General features: G+C 36.0%; 1 protein-coding gene across 4 annotated transcripts in view; it reads right to left on the reverse strand.

Moving 5' to 3' along the window:
* CAPN14 (calpain 14) overlaps window positions 1-19,929 on the reverse strand; it is a 58,413-nt gene that overhangs the window by 10,502 nt on the left and 27,982 nt on the right. For all 4 annotated transcript variants that reach the window (XR_012473420.1, XR_012473419.1, XM_074209661.1 and 1 more), the window contains exons 10-17: window positions 16,253-16,416; window positions 14,615-14,778; window positions 8,126-8,334; window positions 7,375-7,411; window positions 5,972-6,028; window positions 3,914-3,971; window positions 2,164-2,228; window positions 693-761 (exon numbers count right to left, since the gene is read on the reverse strand). Coding sequence is in view for 2 of the 4 variants with exons in the window: in XM_074209661.1 (XP_074065762.1) it covers window positions 693-761; window positions 2,164-2,228; window positions 3,914-3,971; window positions 5,972-6,028; window positions 7,375-7,411; window positions 8,126-8,334; window positions 14,615-14,778; window positions 16,253-16,416 (823 nt within the window). In the remaining 2 variants the exon portion in view is untranslated. The remainder of the gene's footprint in view (window positions 1-692; window positions 762-2,163; window positions 2,229-3,913; window positions 3,972-5,971; window positions 6,029-7,374; window positions 7,412-8,125; window positions 8,335-14,614; window positions 14,779-16,252; window positions 16,417-19,929) is intronic.

Here is a 19,929-nt window from a genome sequence, read left to right on the forward strand (position 1 = left end):
GCTAGGTAATTATTAAGTGTCTGAGACCGGATTTGAACCCAGGTACTCCTGACTCCAGGGCCGGTGCTTTATCCACTGTGCCACCTAGCCACCCCTTTTCATTCTTTTCTATTGAAGACATGTTCCATTATAAATATTTTTATATGCCTAGGATTTTTCTTTCTGTTTTAATCTCCTAGCATCCTTATCTTTTTCACAGAAACTGTTATGGCTAAAATTTACCAGAATGACCAGAAAGAGCCCATGAAAACCAAACTGTTCAGTTTATCTGAGGTCCCATTTCCTAGGAAAAAGGAACAATGCAAGGTCATTCCTAGAATCCTGCTTTTGACCCTCATTCTTCAATATCATAGACCTGTTATAAAAGATTTATTCTGGAAGGGCCTTTTCTCAGGAGTCATTTAGACACTTCCCCTCTTTTTTTCCAGATGAGGAACTTAAGACTCAGAGAAGTCAAGTAATTTACTAGAAGTCACAGAATTAGCTAATGGTAAGAGTCAGGTCTAGATGGATTCCAGGTCTCCTATGTGCAATCCAATGCTAGTTTTAGAATTCGGTACAACCTCTGAGAATGGGAACAATTTTTTTAATGACAGGAACATATATTATAGAGAGTCAGTCAATGTTAAAACATTTCAACCATAGTAAAAATAAAATCAGAAAATTCAGTTTGGTTAAGATTTGGTTTTTACCTGATAGATCAACAGTCGCTTCCACAGGTACCGGAATTCTTGAATGCTCACAGTGCCTGTAGCATTAAGCTTCATTAAGAGTCAAGGTCAATAGATACAAGTCAAAAAGACCAATGGAACTTCCCAGACATAGTGTTGTAATCAACCCTTAACTATCCATGTAATAATCATTCATTTTATGCATTGGAAATTCTAGTTTCCTCCAAAGCTTTATCCAAACTCCACCTGCCTTTCTTGATTTCCCCAACTTCTAGTGCCTCCCCACCCAAATTATCTTGTGTATGAATATATATGATAACACATGCATATATGTGTATATATGTGTGTTTGCAAGTATACATACATACATACACATGCACTTGTACACATTTTACTTTATCTCTTTTTTGCATATGTTCATTATATATCTATTTTACTATATAAAATATATATATATACTTTACGCTTCTTTAAATATATATATATATATACACTTTATGCTTGTATAAATGTATACATGTTGTTTCTTTATAATAGAATGAAAACTCCTTGGAGGCAGACGCTATTCCATTTTTTACTTCAGTGCCTAAGATACATCCACCTGGCTCAGAGAGGGCACTTAATAAATGCTTGCTAATTAATTGGTTGGTGGGATTATCTGGTGACATTTAGATTTCTCCTCTGATTTTTTTTCTTCCAACTGAAAGTAAATAATAGAAATGACATTTATGTGATATTTTAAATTATTTTTGTATATATATGTGATATTTAATATTTTCATATTTATACATATATATTATACCACATCCTCTCATTAGAGCCCCACAATGACTTTATTTGTTAGGTATTAAAGCCATAAATATCCCTTTTTTACAGATATTGCATTCAGCAAAATGAAGTGCCACAAAGTCCGTGCCAAAGGTAGGATTTAGTCTTCCTTATTCTAGAGTCTGGGACTCTATTCCTTGTGCTAGTTTTCTTCTTAATAACAATAACTGAAATTCACATTTTACTTTAGGATTTACAAAGCATAATACATAAGTTAATGCATTTGAGCTTCACAATAACCCTGTAAGGTAGATATATCAGGTATTGATTCCATTTTAAAGATGAGGAAACTGAGGCACTGAGAAGTTAAGTGAGTTGATCACATCATACTTTTAGTAAACATCTGAGGCAAGAATTCTAAAGTAGGTCTCCACATTTTATCCACAGATAAAGAATCTTGGGGAAGGTTTGTGCTAATTTCCTCATAAGAAGAATAAATTAAATGATCTTTAAGGTTCTTTTCAAGCCCTCAGATCCTGTGATCCCAATGGCTCTATCAATAAGTCATAGATAACTTCTCTGTGCCCTCTCCACCTAATATCTCTCTATATATAGACTATGCCTCATTCCTCCTGGTTATCTTAGAGCAGTGAAGAATCCTTGAAATTTCAGAACTGTTTTCCCTCCCACTTCCTCCTCCATTTCTTAGAGATGGAAAAGATACATCAAGCAGTGCCAGAATCCCTAGGCAAGCCTCAATACTGAAGGTGGGCTTCGGATTGATTAGATCTGCAAAGAGATGGGAAGAATAGTTTAGTTTCCAAAGTGCCAGATCTTTTTAAAGAAGAGATCACTCCCTCTAGTAAGGTTAATTATGACCTGTTTACTTAAATGGGGGTATATAAGGAGAAAATTGAGATGAGAGGGATTAATTCTATTAGTAAACAGAAAAAGGCAGTATCCAGGGATGCTGGTCTCCCCTGTGTGGACATATGGATAGTATGGATAAAGGACCAGCAATCTCATCATTCTCAGGAGAGAGCAGACAATAGAGGGATAGTCTTATGAATTGTACTGTATTTCATTGAGAATGTCATGGGAAAAGTTGGGAGGGGGGAAGTGTCAAGAAAACCTAGGTTCAAATTTCACCTCTGGTAATCTGTGATTGCAGGCAAGTCATTTAACAATCATGCAATTCTGTTTATTTTTCTATAAGTTGTATTGTTTGGATTGAATTGAATAATCCCTGTAGGACTTACCTTAGGAGAAAAAATGACTTACAGTTGATTCAATAAACTAGGAACCTTACTTAAAATCTGATCAGAATTAGTCAATTGATTGTTTTCTAATCAATTCATTATAATTGTATAAAGATGAATGATTTCCAGTAATTAAGAATACCTACTCATTTAGTAAAACATATTTGATCAGATATCTAGTAATAGGTAAAAGAATAAGTTTATATATACATATATATATGTATATATATATATATACTAACCCATACTTTGTTTAAGTTATATAGGAATATAGATTCAAACAAGAAACACCTAAAATAGACTTTAACTGCAAGAGCTGACACAAGGTATCTCCACTCTGTTTTGCTCAGATTCCATGCTCACACAATGTATGGGGTAGGGTAAAGTCCCCCCTCATGACCCGATTTGGAAAGATTCCCCCATTTGTTCTTGGAACAGATGTATAACTTCTTGCTCAGCCATAGGAGTAGTCTAGCCATAGCATCTCCAGATTGAAGTATTTTATGACCACCTAGTCAATGGAAGTATTTTAACCTTCCCTAACTTGTGATCCTGCTGACATTTATTTTTGCTTATTCTAGGTTATGCTAGTAAATGTATCATACATCAACCAATTAAATTGTATCATGTTTGAGATATCAGGACCCTAAAAACAAGGCCCAGGGAAAAGAATTGTAGCCTTAGATCATGAGGAAGATCCATGGTCCACTTCATTAAAGGGACTAGGCCCCTTTAATAAAGTGTCTCTGAGCTCTGACTCAGTTTCTTTTTTGATCGCTTGGGTGAAATTTTCCCTATATGTCCAAGGTAATGAGTGTGAAAAGACATTATATATACATATGTATATATATATATATATATATATATATATATATATATATATACAGAATTTTGAAAACTTTAAAACCATGAACAAATCTCAGTTATTATGATGAGGTCATTGGAAGAGCAAGAAGGCTTATCAGAGTGACTGGAATGATAAATATTAATAAATATTAATGGACTGGACTAGAGATGCCCTGAGAGATGTCCATCTCTCAGCTTCTACAATAATAAGAAAGCCTTCATCATTATGCCTCTGTCTGGTGTGTAATCAAGTTAATATATTGAAGTCAAAGGATGACATTCTACCAAGAAAGAAGAAAATTCCAAATTAGAAATTCATGGAAGAGAGAATTCCTCTGTTTTCACACAGAAAGAGTATGGAACACTTACATGTCCAGTTCATGTTATTCAGAATCTTCTGCAATTGGATTGCATTTATTTCTGGATACTAAAAGGAGGGACAAAAGGTGAGAGGATATTGTTAGTCTATATAGAACATAAAGCAACAAAAAACTAAGTGACACCAGTCTACCTTGCCTGGTTTATTGTATTCCCTATTATGAACCCTATGTTCCAGACATAATAACCTACTTGCTGTCTGTTAAAAAACACTCTTTGTCTCTCACCTCTGTATATTCCCTCCTCACAACTACCTCTTAATATCTGAGTCTTCTTGCAAGATTCTATTCATGTATCATCTATAATGGGAAGTCTTTCTTGATCAATCCCTTTGGTTGTTAGCATTCATTTTTTTTCTTTGAAAAGTATCGCATGTTTACTTAATTGTGTACAATTTTTTTCCTCCAATATAATGTAAACTCCCTGAAGCAAGGATTATTTTCCTTTTTACCCCTTCTTTTTTTAGTTTCTGATATAGCTTTGCAAGTAAAAATTTCTTAATAAATGCTTAGTTGCATCAGATTTGATTACCAGGAGCTCACTATGAGATAGAAGATAGAAACTCTTGACATCTGGAATTTTCCTCCTTCAGTCTCTATGTGCACAGTTTCAAAATCTTTTCTGAATAAGGAGCTCCTCAACCACTGGACAAGAGCAGCACTATTTTAGTTAGGCTTTCTTGTAACAGTGAAAGAAGTAGGGGTTTGACTGATAATGAAATCTGGAATTAGGACATTTACAAAGAAGTCCCACTCCCAGTGATGAAGTATGTTCCCTACCCCCTCGCCCCATTAGAGGTAACAGAAGCAAAGTATAAAATGAGACATTGTATTTAGGACATAACCAATGTGGGAATCTGTTTTGCTTGACTATACTTATTTGTTACAAGGGTTTTGTTTTCCTTTTTCCTTCATTTTGAGAGAAGAGAGAAGAATGGGGAGAGAGAAGTTTGTGAGACAGAAAATAGATTTTAATGAAAAAAATAAAATTACATTAAAAAACCCCAAGAGGTTTTATTATAAATCAAGTGCAGACAGGCTAGAGAAGGAAAGCTGCAAGGGAGAAAGAAAATTCACTGTAAATAAAAGGTGAAGCTTCAGGTCTAGTTCCTCAGGATTAATTTAGTGAAATGCCAAAGGCAAGTCAATATCTGAATAGGAGACAAATAAGTTGTACATTTGAATCTAAGACCCTCTGGTTATAAGGAACCTATTGTGTTAATAACATAAAGAAGAGATTCATGAACCTTTCAGTTAGGATGACAATCCTTAAATATCAGCTCACAATCTTGCAGAATTCTTAGCTATCCTTCTCCTAATCAAATTTAACTTCTCTGTAGTTAGTGATCTATTAGACTTTCATAGCTATTTCCTTTTCCAGGTTGCCCATTGTATCATACAAATGACCAAGTGAGCTAAGATTGTTTTTAGTGCCAATCCAAATGCTGTGTACCCCTGATTCCCCAAGACCTGTCATCACTATAACCCCCATCCTAGAAGAGTGTAAGCTTCTTCACTGTTTAGTGATTGTATGTAAGTTTCAGTGGTGGTCTCATTTTTGTATGTATATCTTCAATATTTAACGTGGTGTCTAGCACATAGTAGGGCTGAATTAATGTTGTTCTCCATCGAGAATTCCCTATAACAGTTCATTCCTTTTGGGGACAAATTTTTAGTTATCTAATCAAATAAGTAGTCAGAGGGTTATTATTAAAAGGTGACACCTCTGGACTCCTGCCCAGAATGATATTTTTAAATGCATGGAAAATAGGAGATTATGAAGGAAACCAATTATACTGAAATATAGATATGAAAATAGATTTTAAAAAGTTTATATTTAAAATATACACAAGTATGTATTAATATGTATTTAATTATGTATATTTTTTAAAAGTTCATGTACTCTTAAGTTTACAACCCTTTCCTACTGGGACAAAAGAGTAGGAAAGACAAGTGAGTCTACCTTACAAGCATATAGCTTAGCAAGAGCAACTGTTCCCCTTTAATCTCAGCCCTATTTCCTATGTCTATCCATGATGAGTACACTTACTTTTTTGAATAGTTTAGTGAAGAATTCCTCTTCCCCTTCATATTTGTCAACTATCTCCTGTAGGAAGAAATGCGAACAGGTGCTCATTCATTTACAGTGTATATACTTCCTCACCTGGCCCAGGTACTCCTCATCTTTTGTCTCTACTTAATGCTTTGGGGTGAGGGGTGTAAATTCTGAGAGGTAGAAGCTTTGTTTTTGCCAACCATCTCCAGAGAAAAGGAGTTCTCTCTAACTTTTCACTTTACCTGTTCCTCAATTGTTCATCCTTTTACTTAGTCTTTATTTTATTTTTTAGTGAAAGCCTAGAGTTAATCTTTTCACCGAAAACCTTTGGTTAGAGTTGGTATCCCTAGGCACTAACATTTGACCTAGGACTCCAATCCTGTGAACCACATCATTGAACTGACAGCTTTGTTAAGGATTCCCCTAGAATTATGCCATCATGAACAATATATATGGAAGAGACATTTAAATTCATGCAACCTTGCCCCATCATTTTTCAAATGAAGAAACTGTGACTCCAAGAGGTCGAGTGTCTTGTCCTACTTTACCCAGATAGGAAATGGGAATTTGAACTATTTTACTTCAAATTCCCCTTTCTTTCCACTAATCACACAGAGAGCCAACAAGTTTATTCAGGATGACCCCAAAACTATAGATCCATGGGACATGATTTCTGGCCTAGGAATCTGGGAGCTAACACTGACTTGTCTAGGCTGATCACTTTTTAACCCTCAGTTTTCCCTTCTGAATAGAGGGGATTAATACTTCCTAGAGGTGAATTGTGAGGAAAATAACTATAAAGAAAATTTAGAAGGCATTTTGATTTTTTAGGGGAAAAATATGTTGGTATCCTTGGATTTTTATTATCTTTGGTAATAGATAGCAATGAAGCAAATAAATAAATGATGTGCATTGAGCCAGAAGTCAAGAAGCAAGGCTCCTAGTTCTAGTTCAACCAGTAATTTGTTGTATGACTTTGAGCTTGTTATTTCACTTCTCTGGATCATCTGTAAAAATTAGGTGAATTAGTTTAAGTGATACAGATTATGATGCCAGCTGTTTGTGTGACTATGAGTTATTCCCTTAACCACTTTGGACCTCAGCTTCTTCAGCTGTAAAATATGATCCCTGTAGTGCTTTCTGTTGTTAGATCCCTAAGGAGCCACCTGGATACCAAAGACTGAGTTGGTTCAATAAGGTAATAAACCAGATATATGTCTCCTGAGGTACACAGCCCAGAAGCATCCTTCTCAGTCTATCGGATCAGAGATAGATGGTCATTAGTCAATATGACACACTTGCTGTGTAATATATAGCAAAGTGAGGAAGCTTACCCATCCAAATATAAAAACAGGAAAAGAGACTCAAAGTTGATCAAATTCCTCCTATCAACTCACCTTGGGGAAGACAAAGCTGCAATTGCTTCCCATTTCACTGAGAATAGAAAAAAAAGATATTCAGAGACATTGTGGGAAAGGAAAAGCTATAGAGAATATTTTGATCCATCATCTCCCTTCTCCTATTTGTTCTTCCTTCCTCTGCCTTCTCCCTCTCTCTAATTTTTCTTCCATTTCTTTTTCAATTGCTTTTGACTTAGTTAACAAATTCCTTTTCCCATTCTTTCCTAGTCTGAGAACTCTTTGGTGTATCTCTAGGATCTATGGTGAAGTGCTTGTAACTTATATAAAGTTTTTAGAATCTTAATTTCAATCAAAGAATCATAAAGTATTTACTGAAGGCTTGCTATAATCAAGGGACCCATATAGGAAAGTGATAAAACCACAAAAGTCATCTCATGCCTTTGCAATTACTAACTTCTTCATCTTGCTTGTCCTATCTATTCTATTTCCCCTTCCATTATCCCCATCACTAGAGAAAACCTGTGTGTATGTGTGTGTGTGTGTGTGTGTGAGAGAGAGAGACAGAGACAGAGAGAGACAGAGACAGAAAGAGAGAGAGAGAGGCAGAGACAGAGAGACAGAGACAGAGAGAGACAGAGACAGAAAGAGAGAGAGAGAGAGACAGAGAGAGAGAAAGAGAGAGAGAGAGAGAGACAGAGACAGAGACAGAGACAGAAAGAGAGAGAGAGAGAGAAAGAGAGAGAGAGAGAGAGAGAGAGAGAGAGAGAGCAGTTAACTGATTCCTTACTATAAGGCATGCTTCCTGGAAAAGACTCTTAGGATGAATTCACATTCCTGCTTGGGTTCAGAGGTACAGGGAACAATGAGGTAAGTGCCTGGCTCCAGGGAGAAGCCATAGCTCACTTCTCTCTGTGTCTGAAAGTCTCTGGGTACAAACAATGGGGTGGTTCTCTGGAAGAACTCCTGTGGGAGCCGATGGTTGCCCTTCCAAAACAGCTGAATGAAAGAGGAACAATTTAGGTAAAGCAATTATAGAAATCCTCCATCCCCATGTATCATCCCCCCATTCCAAAGGTTATGGCTAATTGTTAGATAAATTATGATTAGCATCTCAGATTAAACAAGTTATATGGTTACAATGCTAGCCAGCCTAAGATTTGGATTAGAGTTTTGCTTTTTCCAGTGATTTGCTCCGTGATCTCAGTTACTCAATTCCCTAAATTGGCATTCTATAAAATGGTAGAATTTTTTTAGGGTTTTTTTTAGGGGTTTTTTTGCAAGGCAAATGGGGTTAAGTAGCTTGCCCAAGGCCACACAGCTAGGTAATTATTAAGTATCTGAGACCGGATTTGAACCCAGGTACCCCTCACTCCAGGGCTGGTGCTTTATCCACTGCACCACCTAGCCACCCCAAAATGGTAGAATTTTTAAGGTAATCAGTATGAGTTCTCTGAAGTGATTTGTGCTTCTGTAGAAAAATGATTCTGAAAACTTCTAAAAATTGATGCAAGATAGTTCTATACTCAAACACTTGGTCCTAAATCCAATCTAAAAAAGTCCAAGCAATAGCAGATAGAATGGTGTAAGTGTATTATACCTGACTTCATGTCCTAGTTTTAATAATTACTAGGTATATGATTCTGGGCAAATCACTTTACCTTTCTCAGCTTTGGTTTACACATCTGTAAAATAGGGGAAATGAAGTTTTCTTTATCTCATGAATTATTATGAGGAAAGGGATCTTTAAAGTAAACTTTAAATGTGTAAAATGTGTTTATATCATTTACATGACATATATGTGTGTGTGTGTATGTATGAGAAAGAGAAAGAAAGGGAGTAGTAGTAGTAGTAGTAGTAGTAGAAGTAGAAGTAGTACTAGTAGCAGCAATAGGCACAATAGTAGTAGTAATAGCAGTAGCAGCAGTCCTACTATTACTCAGTCCTGGTTTGTATTTATCTGTAAATGTTCCCAGAGGATGAATTCTGGCATTTTTTTTAGCTTAGAGACAACCAACCTTCTTAATTTATTCTTACCATTCACTATTACTATTCTAACTGCATCATAGAAATTTTCTCTGTCTGTCTGTCTGTCTGTCTCTGCCTTGCATCTCTGTCTCTGTTGTCTCATTCCTTCTTGTTTATGCCACAATCCATCTCTCCCTTAAAGAGGCATGCTTCAAGGCTTTTTGACATGCCCATATATCACAGACCCAGGTTTTATAGGTTTTATAATGCAGTCAATAATGTGATTTATCTTTCTCCCTATGTTGTGACAGTCTTCAATACTATAACTTGGTATTCATCTAAGTGTTTAATAAATTCTGAAATGGATCTTGAAGCTACTGGCTTTGGCATAAGTTGGGCTATGATTTCACCTTAAACAGTTTAGGGAAGAAAGTTCCTGAGGACATAGTTCTGTGATCCCTTGACTTCCAGAATGCTATGCCCTTTTATGGCATGGAGTCATTTTTACCTAGCTTTTATTATAGCCTGGGCTTCAGATCTTAAGCTGTTTTTAATGCATCAATGCATCAGCTGTTCCTCAGGGAAAAAATATAGCTTAGGAGAACACAAAAACATGGAAAAAACATCCCAGATAATTCAACAGCCCAAGTTTACTGGTTCTGTCATTGAGAGATCTCATCTCTCTCTCTCTCTCTCTCTCTCTCTCTCTCTCTCTCTCTCTCTCTCTCTCTCTCTCTTACTCTCCCCCACTTCCAAGACACATAATCCACCTACCTCAGTGGATTGAGTTCTATCCTAAAATAAGTCCCTTGACCAAACTTCTCTTTATTCTTATATTCTGCTTACAGGCAGCCTTAGAATAGGAAAGAGGCAAATGCCCTCCTAGGGGTATGAGCCGTGGTGCTGATAGGTGATTTGTTAGGATTAATAGGAATTAAAGAGAGTTGATCAGAGATAACTCAGATGAGCTCTCTCAATATTCCCCTTCAAAAACTTTAAAATAACTCCTCAAATTAAATTTTGGAGTGGCAGAGTCAATAAATATATTTTTCAGCCTAAGAAAACTTAAGAGGTTGTCAGAGGTTTGTGACACTGGGGCAGAAGCCTATCCAGAAACCCACACATACAGTAACAGCACCAGCAGCTTTAGAAGTTCTCAATCCAGACAGGAAGAGTCAGACAACTGGTCAGAAAGAGATTACACTGGGTACAACTGGAATCAGTTGGCAACTTTATTGTCCATATGAAGTTCTGGGTTGCAGTTCCAGGGTCAAGAAAAAGGCTGGGAGTTGGTCTCAAGGGACCAAGGGAGTCTTCTTGGGGAAAGAACAGAGCACTGACCAGGAAAGCAATTTCTCCGAGGATGGCACCATCTTGAAAGTACCAAGAACCCCAGAATTTAGCTCTGAAAACAGCAGCATGATAAAGCCTCAACCCCAGATGAGCCCAACTTTAACATAAAGTTCAAAGTCAAGAAATAGATTGGAAAAATAAGCAAACAACAAGAAAAGAATTAGACCATAAAAAGAAACTACAATAGCAGGTAAGCTCAAAATAAACCCAGAAGACAATAGTATGAAAACAGAAACAAAGCCTCAAAGAAATGCTAATTGGACCTAACTCCAACAAGAATTTCTGGAAGAGTGAAAGAAACAGATAAGAATAGAGGGGGGAAAATGGGAAAAGAAATGAGAGCAAAACAAGAAAATTATGAAATTAGAATTAACAGTTGGATAAAAAAGGCACCAAAAATACTGAAGAAAAGAACTCCTTAAAAAGCAGAATAGGTCAATCAGAAAAGAAAATACAAAAATTCACTGGAGAAAAGAACTCTTCAATAAAATAGAATTGGCTGAATGAAAAAAAAAGTTGTTCAAAAGCTTCCTGAAGAAAATTATTTCTTAAAAATTAAAATTGGGCAAATGGAAGCTAAGGACTCCATGAGTTGTCAGGAAAAATAAAATAAAATCAGAAATGAAAAAAAGTGGAAGAAAATGTGAAATGGCTCATCAGAAAAAAAACTGAACTGATTGAGAGATATTTTCAGACTCATTGGACTACCTGAAAGATCCTAAACATTATATCTCAAGAAATTATCAAGGAAAATTACCTTGATATTTTAGATACAAATGGTAAAATAGAAATTGAAAGAAACTACCAGTTACCTCCTGAGATCACAAAATGAAAATTTCCAGGAATATTATAACCAAATTTTAGAGCTCTCAGATCAGAGAGAAAATACTGTAAGCAGTCAAAAAGAAATAATTTAAATATTGTAAAATCACAGAGAGAATCCCACAAGATTTAGTGTCTTCCTCTAAAGTAAGGGAACTTGGAATAGCTGGAAGGCAAAGGAGCTAGGATTACAATCAAAAAATAATCTTCCTGAGAAATTGAATATAATCATTTCAGGTGGAAATTAATATTTAATGAAAAGAATAGAAAATTTGATATTCAAACACAAGACTAAAGTGAAGTCTAAAATGGAAATACGAAAGAGTCTCAAAAAAGTCACTCCTAAAAACTTTGTTATTATTATTAGGGCAGTTAAAAGAAGTTTACATAGATAGAGAGCATGGATGTGAGTTGATTATGTTGGAATAATCTCAAAAAAAAAGGGAAGAGATGAGATAGAGTATACACTGTGAGGAAGCACAAAGGAGAAGTAGAATGGGGAAATTTTTTCTCATATAAAAGAGCCATGCAAGGAAGAACTTTTACAGTGGAGGACAATGCTTAAAATTCACTCTCATAGAATTGGTTCAAATAAATAAATACATACATATATATGTATATATATATATATATATATACATATATATATGTATGTATATTCAATTATGAACAGAAATGTAATTTACTAAATAGGTAAATAGCAGGGGAAAGGGAGAAGAGATATGGAAAGGGGGAGATAAAAGAGAAGGCAGAATAAAAGAAGCAGTGGTTAGAAGAAAAATAGATTTTTGAGGAGAGAGGATAAAAGAAAGATAGAAAAGGAAACAAAAGAAAATGGGATAAAGGGAAAAACATAATTGTGAATATGAATGGGAGTTGTTAGAAGAATGGATTAAAAATCAGCTTCCAACAATATATTGTTTACAAGAGGCACTAGTGAAAAGCAAGACAACCCAGAGTTAAAAGAAGGGGCTGAAGCAGAATCTAATATGGTTCAGCTAAAATAAAAAGGACAGAGGTAGCAATCATAATCTCAGACAAAGCAAAAACAAAAGTATAACTAAACAAAAGGGAAAATCAGGGAAAATATACTTCACTAAAAGGTACCACATGAAATAAAATATTATCAAAAAATTTACAGCTAGTTTCTCTGATAAAGGCCTCATTTCTCAAATAGAACTGAGTCAAATTTACAGAAATAAGAACCATTCCAAATTCATAAATGGTCAAAAGATAAACACACAATTTTCAGAAAAATATCAGAACTATTCATAATCATATGAAAAAAGCTTTAAATCATTTATTTGTCCTTTATTTTCAAAGAGGATCAATGATATCATAAGGTGACATCTTGACTAGCATGTGAATTGAATTTAAGAGAGACAGAGTTGCACAAAGTTGTCAGCCATACACTTTCTTTTAGAGTCACTGAAGTTCAATAACAAGAAATCAAGCTGATTGACAATGGCTTGAGATGTAATGGATGACTGTGGTGTCTTCAATTTGGACCAAGCTCTAATTATTCCACAATACCTACTTTAAGATATCTTCAAATTGTTCTCATTCACCCTTTTCACTGGTCGGGGGGGGGGGGGGAGAGTCTTCACAAGCTTGGGGTATACATCCCCCCCAACTCACCAATGATTTTGAGGCTTGTGACTTGCTCAACCTAGTTGAGCCCATCTGCTGAGATAGTTTTACCAGGATTTGACTGCTGTTCAAGCTATAACTTCTTGGAGCAAAAGTTGGAGCCAAAGAGTTGGTGGTGGACAGCACAAAAGTAGTCTTGCAAGGGCCTCAATAGGTTCTCACACCAGAGATGCTAGTTCTCCCTGAATTCTCTATACTCCCTCTAAATCACTATTGATTAGAGATGGGCAAATCAAGCAACTCCTAGATACTATTTCATAAAAAATATTTATTGCAGCTCTTTTTACAGTGGCAAAGAATTGGAAATCAGAGGAATTCTTATCAGTTAGTTTAATAAGTTGTGATTTTGATGGAGTACTATTGTACTACAAGAAATGATGAAGGTGTGATTTTAGAAAAATATGTTAAGATTTATATAAACTGATATAAATTGAAGTGAGAAAAACCAGGATATCATTGTGCATAGTAACAGCAATGATGTAAAGATAATCAACTGTGAAAGACTTGACTACTCTGATCAATACAAGACAATTCCAAAGAACTCATGATGAAAAATGCTGTACTTCTTTTCAGTGATGACTCTTAAACCAAGATGCTATACCTCAGGGAAAGAACTGATGAACTCAGTTGCAAACTGAATTATAATTTTCTCACTTTATCTTGCTTTTTAAGAAATATGACTAATAAGGAAATATGTTTTTGCACAATTTCACATGTATAATGGATATCACAATGCTTACCTTTTCTGTGGGTGATGAAAAGAGTAGGAGGGAGGAAGGGAGAGATTTTGGAACTCAAAATTTAAAAAAAAAGAATGTTAAAATCAATTTAAAAAAGAAAAACAGGGATTCTTTTAATTCTACAAACTTTGCTATAGAAGGAGTATGCTAGAGTTAAACCAGATTTGGTTTACACATTTAAATGGTTTTCACATTTGGTAGCATATCATAGATATAGACCATAAAAAATGACTGACCTCAGAGACTCATCTTTCACTTGGAGGACAAGAAGAGAGAGAGAATAGATTAGTCAAGAAATTCTTCCACAAATATAAATCAAAAATCTCATTGAGGATCTGACTGATCTTCCTGCAGTCTCTATATCCTACCATTATAATACTAAAAAAAAACTTTCTTATGTATTTCTTTCCTATTTTTGGTAAGACAATGTGGTTAAGTTACTTGCCCAAGGTCTCATAGTTTAGGTAATTATTAAGTGTCTGAGTCTGAATTTGAACTCAGATCCTTCTGACTCCAGGGCCAGTTCTCTATCTACTGTGATATTTGTTAGTGCTACTCAAAAGTAGAATGTTGTAGAAGAGATAGAAAAGGGATAAGAAAAGAAAAAGGGATAATAAATAAGCTACATACATATTTGGTCATTATCCAGAAGAGAATTAGAGAATCTATAGGATGGTGAAGTCAATGTATTTCTGATCTCATACTGAGCATTACTCAGTTTAATTAATCCAAATATTTCTACCTACCCTGAAAAGAAAGATGCCAATGGGGAAATGTGACACTTCTTTTCGATGATGACTCTTAGATTTTTGCATAAGTGAAACCAAGACACTGCAGGGTTTGGAGGATTTCTTGCCTTCATCAGCACTTAGGACAGTAAGTTGAAATTGTGGGTTCATCCAAAATGTGTCTGGAGAAAAAGGGGTAAAGTCCACCAGAAATTTAATAATAAAGAAAGAATTCTGAATTTCTCTAGAATCCTTGAACTTTGGAATATCCCCATTAGAAAGCATCTCAGTGGAGAGCTAATGCATCTAGAAACTAATAAAAATGCCTTGGGACCCTTCTTTCCTGATCAGTGATCACAGAATGACCACACAGAAAGATATTTTAGAAAAATTGCTATCCACCTCCTTCATCTCCTCCTTATCAACTCTTCTACCACCTCTAGTGTACCCTTTTCTCCTGTCTTCTTCCTTACCCCATCTCCCCTTCTAGAACCACAAATCATGATCTAAACTCTCTGCCATTGTTCCTTCTTAAGTTGTATTAATTTGCTCCCCTACGATCCCACACACAATGTCCCTGCAAATTTCCAGATCAAAGCTCTCTTCCCTGACCATTAATTCCCAAGGTGTGCAGTTTCCTCCATTAGAATATAAATTCCTACATTGTACTTTTTCTGATTACCTTAAATTCTAATGCTCTCTCTTTCTCCCATAATACCTTATATTTAACTATCTCCTATTCATCTTTATTTATTTTCTTTGTCTTAGATACATATTATAGGCCCCCTGACAGTCTAGTGAAACTTATGAACCCCTTTTCTTATTATAGTTTTAAATGCGTAAAATACAATATTCAAGTTTCAAAGGAAATAAATTATACTGAAATACAGTTATTAGAAATTTATTTTAATCATATACCCAGGTTAAGAACCCCTGCTAGGCTAAATATCCAAATTCTTTTCAGTCAATCCTCCTGGAACAGGGTCTCTAGTTCCCTTGTTATCTGGGTCACAACCTAGCCTGTCACTATCCTTCGTCAGAACTGAACACATATGAGGATCTGTCTGATCTTCCTGCAGTCTCTATATCCTACCATTATAATACTAAAAAAAAAGAACTGAACAATATTTCTTGATTTGATCCTAAGACAGATCTCAACTGAGCTCTGTCTTTCTGGAATCAGCCAAGTTTATCTTTAGGGACCCCAGCTCTTTGCTTTCTCTTTCCCTCCCTCCTCCATTTTAACTGGAATCAAAATCTAAAGAGATGAAGTAAAATTTTAAGTTTCAATCACTGAGTAGGAAAGTTGACAGGTGAGGGAAGACAGATTAAAGTCCTTCTTAGATTTCTTAAATTGGGTATTGGAAAGAGCCCTGTTGCACTCAATAGAATGCTACTTTTAGGGGCAGAAGAACTGATCTGTCCATGATCATTCATCTCAAGGATTTCAAATGTTTGGAAGAATAATCATAACATAAGACATTTGATTCTGGGAGTGCATTGACTATGTACTGTTGAATATATTACACAACCCAAGGAAAAGGTAAATGAGTTGAAATCCCTGCTTCAGGCTGCTGTCCTTTCCCTTTTGCTCAGGACTCTTAGCTCAGCTGCCACCATGTACAAACTCCTGACCTAACCTGTGGAATGACTTACCACTCTGATGCCTTAGCCTGCCACCAGCTGTACTGCCCTTCACCCATCTCCCAGGACTCAGAGAACACATCCACTTCTTTCCCACTTCCTGACTCATCAGGTCTGGTGTCAGTTGACAGATGACCAGAGACACAAAATGGAATTTAAAGTCATGGAGGGACATCCTGAGAAAATAGATACAAAGTCCAAACTGTGATGAGGCAAGACTTTGAGACTTGTTGGAGAAAGGTAAACTCTAATTTAAACTAGATCCTGGCCTTTGAAATAGTGAATACTGGACATGGAGTTGAAAGATGTAGAGTCAAAAAACTCCAGTTTCATCTCTGTCACTCACTACTTACTTTCATAGACAAGTTACACAACCTTTCAGTAATCTCATGGTAAAATGTAGATATTTGCACAATGTGACCCCAGTGGTGATTGTGGGCATAAATGTAGCTAGGGTGAGACAAAGAAGGTGCTATCCCCAAACATTAAATTTTAGGAAGCAGTAATAGCACAATTGAATGTAATAAGAATTATTTGTTGAAAAAGGAAATTATGGGGCAGCTAGATGGTACAGTGGATAGAGCACCAGCCCAGGAGTCAGGAGGACCTGAGTTCAAATCTGACTTCAGACACTTAATAATTGCCTAGCTGTGTGACTTTGGACAAGTCACTTAACCCCATTGTCATAAATAAATTTTAAAAATTTTAAAAAAGAAAAAAGGAAAAGAAAATTACAATAGCCTTGTAGTGTCATATGATCTCTTCTCATGGGGAATGATGTCCAGAGTCTCTTCTTCTTATCCTATTCAATTGAATTTGTCTTAGAAAGTTTATCTGAAGGTCTGTCATGATGCTTACCCAGGTCACATTTCTAAGATGCTTGAACCATTCCTAGTTATGATTCTGGTTGTGAGAAATGAATGGGATAATACAAATGAAAAAGGGGTTTTGTAATCCTAAAGTCTGGTGTAATCATTTTGGGGGATGGAGTTGGGGAAGGGGTCAGTTTGGACCTGTGATTTCATTTGTATAACAACAACAATAACATTTACATAGAACTTTTAAGATTTGCAAAAGGCTTTACAATTATTATCTTATTTTATCCCTACAACAACCCTAGGAGATAGGTACTATTATTATTTCCATTTTACAAATGAAGAAACTAAGGTGGAGAGAAGTTAAGTGACTTGTCCTGTGGTCATGTGGTTAGTAAGTATCTGAGGTTGGATTTCAACTCAGGTATTGCCAAGTCCAGGTCCAGAACTTTATTTATTGAGTCACCTATCTACTTTTTATTTAGGGGACTCCCAGTGAGGACAATCCTTCTACCAATGAAGCCTGCCAGTTGCTCTATACCTTTTAGTCTTAAAGAACTGACTGGGGAACTAAGAGAGTAAATACTTACAGTTTATGTATCAGAGGCAGGCCACAAATGAGGTTTTTCTGACTCTGAGCCCAAAACTCTAACTACTATTATACACATAATACAATTCTTTTTTTTTCCCCAAACTGTAACATCCACTAAACTTCCCCATCCACAGAGGTCTTTGGGGCTTGCAAGGGAAAATCTAAGAGAATCTAGAGAGACTTCAACATTTGGTAAATTATGCTAAGAATTAGTGCCCTTTGAGTTAAATGAGCTGTTTAATATATGTGCATTGCTCCTAGGCAATATATCTCTCCTTCTCCTGTAGGGTGACCTTGAGAGGAGATGAAGATTTTGTAATCTATCAGGCAAAGAATATTTATGGAGCATCTCCTCTGTACTATACCCTAGGCTAAATGCTATGAGGAATATAAAGAGATGCATAATTTGCTTTTCACCAACTTCCCATGGATTGGCAGAGACAACTTTTCTATATATGAAAAGATGACAGGAAAAGTAATGATAATAACAGTAATAGCTAGCATTTATATAATGCTTTAAGGTTTTCAAAGTGTTTTACATATCTTGACTCATTTGATTCTTACAATAACTCTGGAAAGTTGGTGCTAGTTTTATCTGTATTTTTTATAAAAGAAGAAATTGAGGCACAGAGAGGTGATCTGCCTGGTCACACAGCTAACAAGGATCTGAGGTAAGATTGAATTCATATATTCTTTAGTCCTAGTCCTGCAGCCATTTAATTACCTAATAATAATAATGATGATGATGATGATGATGATGATGATGATGATGATGATAAAATACTCATAACCTTATCAGCTTGAGGACTTATGAAAATCTTGAAAAATCTATCAAAAGCCTTCTGTGATCTGATCACCAATACCAATGATTTTTTTTAAAATTCAGTTCTTTTCTTCTATGAGTTCTCAGCAGCACTTGACAATGTAGGTCACTACCCCCTTCCTTCTGGGCACCATCTCCTTCCTTGGAAAGAATATGAGGACACAGCTGTTCTTATTATTTGTCCTTTGATCTAGAAGACCATGACATCAGGGAGGTGTTACTATGGCATGCAAGTGAATTGGATTTAAATGAAGCGGTACCGTTCTAAGTCACTAGCCTCATTTTCTCTTCTGGAGTCATCTTGGGCCAGCGACCAGATAGGGGACAGGATAACTGAAGACTAGACAGAGCACTGGCTCTGGAATCAGGAAGACTCATCTTGCTGAGTTCATATCTGGCCTCAGACACTTCCTAGCTGACCTTGCACAAGTCCCTTGACCCTGTTTGTGAGGACAGAAGAGAAGACTGGGTCTGCAGGCAGCAGTCTCAGGGTCATAGCTGCCTCTACAAGTTACAACCCATTTCTGGCATCTCCCATCTCCAATCATCTGTCAGTTTTCTTGTTTGTTTGTTTTTAGGGGTTTTTTTGCAAGGCAAATGGGGTTAAGTGGCTTGCCCAAGGCCACACAGCTAGGTGATTATTAAGTGTCTGAGACCAGATTTGAACCCAGGTACTCCTGACTCCAGGGCTGGTGCTTTATCTACTACGCCACCAGCCGCCCCTAGTTTTCTTAATAATAGAGAGTGTTTAATTAGCTGGCCTTCAAAATCCCTTTCAGTCCTAGATTGAGGATCTTATCACATGATACTCTCCTAGTTCTTCTCCCACCTCTCTAATCATCCCTTTTAGAAGGTTCATCTTCATAGTTCCTTAATATGGGTATTTCTCAGGGTCATCCTTGATCTTTTGTTCCCCTAAATCTCTCCCTTGTTAATCTCATTTAATAAGGATGTTAATATAAGTAGCTCATGTTTATATATTGCTTTAAAGTTTGCAAAATACATATATTATATATTTCTCTTAAAAGCCTTAGGAAGTAGGTACTATTATTATCTTGACTTCATTTTTGAGGAAACTAAGGCAAAAAAAAAGATTAAATGACTTTCCCAGGATCACACATATAGTAAAAGGTCTAAGACTCCAGGTTCAGTGTTCCAGTCAATGCATATTCTCTTTGAAAGTTCCTTCTTCTTCTTGATCTCTCATAATCAACCAAATATTTGCTGTTCACTTTACCTCTGAGATATTTTTCACTTGTATCTTTTCTTCACTAATCTTGTTGGCCATGCCCTTAGTACAAGTTATATTTACCACCTGCTTGAATCTTCTTGCCTCAGTTCTGTCTTTCATTCAGAGGTGTCAAACTTGCTGCCCCCATGGGCAGGATTGGGAAAATACAAAAAAAAAATCCTCTACAGTATTGTCTTCCTTATTAGAATTATGTGAGTTTCTGTAGGA

The sequence above is a fragment of the Macrotis lagotis genome, chromosome 1 (assembly GCF_037893015.1).
Source record: "Macrotis lagotis isolate mMagLag1 chromosome 1, bilby.v1.9.chrom.fasta, whole genome shotgun sequence".
Classification (NCBI taxonomy): Eukaryota; Metazoa; Chordata; class Mammalia; order Peramelemorphia; family Peramelidae; genus Macrotis; species Macrotis lagotis.